The sequence below is a fragment of the Xyrauchen texanus genome, chromosome 10 (assembly GCF_025860055.1).
Source record: "Xyrauchen texanus isolate HMW12.3.18 chromosome 10, RBS_HiC_50CHRs, whole genome shotgun sequence".
Classification (NCBI taxonomy): domain Eukaryota; kingdom Metazoa; phylum Chordata; class Actinopteri; order Cypriniformes; family Catostomidae; genus Xyrauchen; species Xyrauchen texanus.
Genome location: NC_068285.1, coordinates 39,428,609 through 39,435,254, shown reverse-complemented (window position 1 = coordinate 39,435,254; position 6,646 = coordinate 39,428,609). Strand labels below are relative to the sequence as shown.

The following is a 6,646-nucleotide window of genomic DNA, read 5'->3' as shown; positions in this document are numbered from 1 at the left end:
AAACAACAACAAAAGCGATGATATGCCAAACCTGAAAAAATGGCACGATCTGATAAAAAATATTTAAAATGTACATTTTGAAGCCTTGCCAACATAATGAAAGCATGTTAAACAAGATTGCATAATTTTATAGTTAAATGGCACTGGGATTAAAAATCGCAGTTTTAATGGGTTTCAATGTGCCATTTTTGTCCAAAACGACGCAAAGAGGGAGTATTTTGTGTAACTAGTGCAAAAAATATATTTTTTTAAGAAAATAGGGTGAAATATTAAAATTCCAATAAAAATTCACACCTGTGGAAAATTTTATGCAGTTAGCATTAACACAGACAAAGTTATCAAAAAAACAAAACTGCAAAAGCCAAAAATGTCCACAAGGATGCACAAGGGTTAAACACTGTGGGGTTTCCTGAGGCAGGAAGAATGTAGAGAGTTAGGCAGGGGCGAGAGACCTAGATAATGTGGGAGAAGGAGAAGAGAGAGAGGGGGGCTCATGAAACAAATGTTTTGGACAAGATAAGCAATTTTGTCCTTATCGCTTATTGCACTAGCGGAGTAGGGCACGTCTCAACAAATTCTGCATGCGTACAAGAAACTGAGCAGCACAAAACTGACGCAAATGTCTTGACAACTTTCCAACTCTACAATGAACACTGCCTATGCAAAGACAAACACACACTGAATAAAATTAATTTGATAAAGATGTTACAAAATGCTGCTCATTCTGACTCAATAGGCCTATCTTTCATTTTTCTCTGGTTCATTTCTTACCAAAATTACTGTTTTATTGTCAATTTATAATTTCTAGTTTTGCGGGAATATATATAAATTGCATAAACTGTTTTGCACAGTTGGTTCCACCAGAACCAAATGTGGATTTGAATTTGTAAAGTATAATAATAATAATAATTAGTAATAATCATATTAATAATAGGTCATATTGTTTTTATTATTAACATGATCAATTATTTATAATAATTATTTTATCATTAAAAAATTATTAAAACAATAATTTGCATAAAAACACAAAGCTTATAGGGCCATTAAGATTTTTGTGCATTTCCCCCTAAAATGTTTACTCTAATTTCTGTAATGATAGAAAAGACACAACAAGAATTTTAAAAAGGTTGAATTAAAATCAGCATGAATCAATTCAGTACAACAAATACTAATATGTTGTTGTAGCATACTGGTGTACTGCAAATATGAACAACCTTGTCTGTTTAACCTACACTGATTCTCAATTCACTCTTGGATCTCCAGTTTCCACGTTGAAGTCTTATCTTATGGAGGTGGTAATGTTCTGGTCTCTAAATATGGATTTAAATGTAAGCATATTGGATTTGATTTGCTAATTTTAACTTCCGCCAGGCGAATATACATGCGTCTTTTGTCCCTCCTTTCTTTAATTAAATAGAAGTGAATGGGAAAAATTGGGGGTTTAACACAGAAAATTGTGGTTGAAAATCCTTATTTTTACAGTTGTTTTAGTGTTTAGTGCATTACATTGTCAAGGCAACAAATTTATATCATATTGGATATAACTTTACACAAAAAAGTAAGTAATTTTATCGCTCTAAAATCATGTTAACACTCATATTGTTTACATCGTGTGGCTATATTATTGAAACAGCGAGTATTTTAATGTTTACAGCGTGGCCACATTCACTTCCATTGTAAGTGCTTCACTGTAACCCATATTTGATTTGATAAATTATGTTTTTTTTAATCAATATTATCCCACAAATGCTGTTGATTGATCTTAACTTGTTTGAACCCAGAATATTCATTTAATAAAGAGTCTCCAACAAGTTGAAATGTTCATTTGTGGTTATGACTTGTGGTTTAGACAGAGTATACTTTGAATGAACAAAATGATGCAGAATAGGCAATAACAATTTTTTATTATTATTGAATATGACCCCAAAGAGTCCTCATACAAAAAACAACGTCTTTAACTTACAAAATGGATCATTTTCAAATTTGCACTGTCGCATATATTACAATAACAATCATCTTATACTCTATGAGCAACAACACAAACGCACACACACACACGGTTCAGGAAGATCTCCATAAGTGAATTGTTCATTAAAAACAAAATGTCTTCAGGATAAGTTTACACGCAGTGTAGCTTCTGGTCTCAAAAAATAAACACAGTCAGGGCCCAAAACCCATTTTGGCACTTGGAAGTGTCCGGTAATATTTTGGCCTAATGTTTAAGTCCACAGTGGAACAGAAAACAACCAACAGAGCCCTTTGTTGTACAAGGTTTTGAAGGCAATGCAGTGCAGAGTCAGTCGAGTTTTTTAACACCAAATCCCTCAGTTTAGAGATCCAACATAAGAGCGATTTTGGAAGACTAGCAAAAAAGAAAACAAAAGAACATAGGAAATCTCCCTGCGAGTAGTTAAGACACAATTTGCATCCAATAAAAGTGCATTAAAATAGATATACACTGAAACATTATAAACTGACACTGCATGATTTCCCTTGAAAATTGCTTTACGTTTCAGTAACGTACAATAAAATGAACTTGACTTAGCACATCTGCTTAACCTGATGCATGACCAAAAGAAAAACAAATAAATTGAAGAATGTTTCCATATCCTCCAAAAAATAGGATTGTAAATGGAATGGTAATGAACATTATGAAAAGTGAACACAATCAAATATCTAAATGACAATATCTAATGAATGTTATATTGGGGATGATTGGAAAGTACATGACCAACATTATGGAAAGTCTTGGTGTGCTCATATGGCTATAATGTGGTACAATTGCCTTACACCTCAGCAGTAATCTCAAGTTAAGATTAAGCAGCTCATACACAGGAAAATACAGCATGACAAAAAGCCCTTGTGCCCTCTTTCAGGCCCTGAAACAAAATCAGTATGACGGAAAACTGTGTATGATGTAAGAGGCTGTCTGCAATTCAGGCACAAATGAGAGCTCATATTTCACTTCCTCCATGAAATTTCGACTAGCTCTTGCAGTGGTTCGCTTGGCCCAAAAGTCCTCTCCCTCCACTGTCAGGCATCCAAACGACTTCACAAACCAGCAAGGTGAAAGCCTGAAGTGCTTAGAGTGGATAAGAAGCCCTTTTATAAAGGGCAACAGTTCGGTTCGAGCTCCGCTGAGTCAGTTCAACAGACAGGAAGCATAGGAGCGTTGCCGTTGAACTCTTCCTCCACCTGAATGACAAAAGAATGAGAAATTAGAATACACTGTTCGATGACATTTTAAACTGCTTTTCAATAACAACCAACATTACAAATGTTTGGACACACTCGACTTTCACGATCTGGTATTGTAGACAAATTCAAGTTGTCTACAAATGTCTATCATTACAAAACTGCATAAGGTTTTGCCAGATAGTGAAGATACTGAAGGAAAAGCAACCACCAAGTGTCCTGCACACATGGAAACTCCTTCAATACTGTTTAAATAGCATCTCAGGATAAAGCACCTGTACGCAGATGGTTTTAATTCCATACTTCCATTTGTATTCTTCCAAAGTTTAGATGACTTTACTATTCTAAAATGTGGAAAAATGTTTCCAGTAAAGAATCAGAAGGTGTGTCCAAAACTTCTGACGGATAGTGTGTTATGCAATTACATTTACCTCAGAATAGGAAGGTAGCAGGGGGAACTGGAATTTGGGTGTGTTCATGAAGATGGGACTGTCTCCACCATCATAGTCGTCCAGCAGAGGCGTAAGAGGCTGGTCCAAGCTGCAGTTCTGTGTGACATCGCAGTAGCTGGGTAGGGCAGATGATGGCATCCGCAAGGACACCCAACTAGCCGATGCTGTGCTGACAGAACCATCCTGGCTGCTCATGCTGTTGGTCCGGCTACCGAAACCATTGTAGGGCACGGTGCCAATGACGAGTGGCAGCTCAAGAACTAACTTATCACTGCCAGGGATGTGCATGTAAATCTGTTGATAAAGATAAATAAAACATTTTAATGAAGTGGCCACTTCATATGCTAACTGCACAACGCAACCAGCCAAACACTCACCATGAGCGCATATTCCACTTTGATAATGTTGCAGCCCAAAATGGAGGGCTTGATCTTGGGCACTCGGATGCTCTTCCCCTGCCAGGCATCACACATGCCTGAGATGATGTGGTTGCCACGCACCGAGGAGAGCTTCTGCCTGAAGAACTTGGTGCGGCCATTGGCCTGGTAGGTGTGTTTAGCGATGATGGCCGCTTTGGGTACCACAATGCGGGAGCAGGTGTTCTCAAATTTAGCGTCAATGCAGATTTCCTCCCCCTCGCAGAAGCCACGCCGGTCAATCTTGGCGTTCAGAGACACCTGGCCATCAGGGATGAACATGCAGGTGACTTTCTTTTCCTTCATGCCTCCAGTGGGAGACTGTGGATGGAGGGAAAATATAAATGAACAACTTACACACCAGCTTCATGAAAACACATGTGAGCCTGAAGCCTAAGTATACGTCGTTCAGATGCAAATGCTTGGCATCTGCAAACAGGATGACTGACGCAAATTTCATCATCAGCAAAGTGCTCAAGCACTAAACGCATACAGCCCGATTTTTTTAACTGTGCATACTCTGAATGCCCAGAATGTGAATGTGCTTGGAATAATTTGCACTAATTAGTGGAACCACAAGGAACCCTTAAGAAACACAAAGACATGTTTATGGGTCTAAACTCCTGAAGAGAAATAGACAAGTATCTTATGCAGTCATTGTGCAAATGCTTACAGTCAAATGAAGTATACTCTGTAAGGCTAGCACTCAACTGTGCACATACAGTACATGAAGCATTTGCTCTAAAACCGAAGTATACTCTGGGTTTAACTTGGAGCTTATAATCAGAAAGGATTCTTTCGGTTTATCAGTAGAGGTAAAAATATTTAGCGTTCATTTCCATGCTTACAGGAGCTATTAATGGAAATCAATGCACAGAACATCATTGGGACTTCAAATCTTCTCTACCCTTTGTAAAGAGATACTATCCATCAGAAAACCCAATTCAAAGAAGTAATCTGAGGCCTACAGCTCTTAAAAGTCTGGGAACTCACCAGCAAGTCTGGTGTATTCACATCCAGGGGTTCTTCAACCACAAAGTGTTTACTGCACTCCAGGGCGGGCTGAGAGGGTCTTTCCATCAGAGCCTTCACAAAGTACTGAACATACCCAAACTTGCCCTTGTAGGAAGACACCAGTTGCCTGTTGGGAAAATGGTAATTGTATCAATCTGCTAAAAAATTACATTGGATGGAATGAGGAAATGAGTCACTTTAGTATGTTAATGGGGAAACTCACCCTTGTTGAGGAAGCTCAAAGCCAAATGAGTATTCATACTTGTTGCCTGGATGGAGCATGACTGAACCATCTGTGTCTGTGAAAGGCAAAGAAAACTGTATTAGTTACAGAGAAAACATTTTTTCTTCATTTTTTCTAATCTTGTTTTTTTATGACCGATACATTACCGATTATTTTAGTGTTTAAGTGACTGATAACTGATATGCATACAACCGATTTTTAATTATTTGTTTACTTCTGCTTTTGTGTACAATTATCACTAACCTCCAGTGAAATGCTTTAGAAAATTAACAATAAATAATTAATTTGCCTAGTTTTAGTTGCAATATACACTTGTTTAAAGCCCCTTACTTAATTAGTCTTTAAATGTAAAACATAAGGTATTTTGTGTCTCACTTTTAGTAAACCCGATATTAAAGAACTGATAACCAATTAAGTGGAAAAGTGAAAAATCAGTTAAAAAAATAAAAATAAATAAATATATTGTTCAAACCGATTGTTGCATTGCTTATATGTAACTAAGTTTTGAAATTAGATGCATTTTGGCATCATTGCATCTTCTTAAGTGGTTGACATTAAATACTGTTGGGAAATTGACATGTGCTGCAGTGTGACTACATCAAACACAATGTTAAACAGCCTTTTGCTGATTCAAAAATATTTTCACACTTTAGGACCATACGAAATTAACTAGTCAAAGCAAAACAATGAGACAGAGATACACACACTTTCCTCATGCATTCATAAAGCCTACATTTAAACTTAAAATCCTGAAGAACAAAAACAGTTTATGGACCATTGGATATGCCAATACAAACATTCCGACATAAGCATCTCTGCACATGCATCTACCAGATAAGATTAATACCGTTTGAACTCACCTTCAGGATGGTCATCCAGGTGGACTACTTCGTCATACTTCAGATAGTCAATTTCTTCACGGCATCTCTGCTTGCCTTTTGCGTACTCCACTTTGGCGCATCCGATTCCGAGCACCCTCATGGCCGTCACCCTGGTCACCTCCGACACCTCCACCACGATCTTCCCCGCAACTTTATCTCCACTACAATAGAACATCTTGGTAGGATCGTTAAAAACGATCTCGAACATCTTCAGTCTTTTCGACATCACCACCATCGCTGTTGCTTTCAATGAAAGGAAGACTTTGCTGCGACTAAAACTTGGTCAAGTCAGACAGATCTTCAGTAATCCTTCAAAAGTGCATCAGATATTTGGTTTAAATGAATAAACCCTTGATGGTATTGGTACTGCTGCAAATGTATACTTTTTTTTTATGTAAATTAAAAAACACTTCCTTCTCGTATGGTTAGAATAGCAGCTTTGTG

General features: G+C 37.4%; 1 protein-coding gene across 1 annotated transcript; it reads right to left on the bottom strand.

Annotated features, from left to right (window-relative positions):
* Positions 1 to 1,885: 1,885 nt before the first annotated feature.
* Positions 1,886 to 6,630, bottom strand: LOC127650280 (thioredoxin-interacting protein-like). Its single transcript, XM_052135593.1, has 6 exons — positions 6,182 to 6,630; positions 5,301 to 5,376; positions 5,057 to 5,204; positions 4,025 to 4,384; positions 3,627 to 3,941; positions 1,886 to 3,195 (listed from the first exon to the last, which is right to left on the bottom strand). The coding sequence occupies exons 1-6, from the start codon at positions 6,435 to 6,437 to the stop codon at positions 3,148 to 3,150; spliced, it is 1,203 nt and encodes a 400-aa protein (XP_051991553.1). The 5' UTR covers positions 6,438 to 6,630; the 3' UTR covers positions 1,886 to 3,147.
* Positions 6,631 to 6,646: the final 16 nt, after the last annotated feature.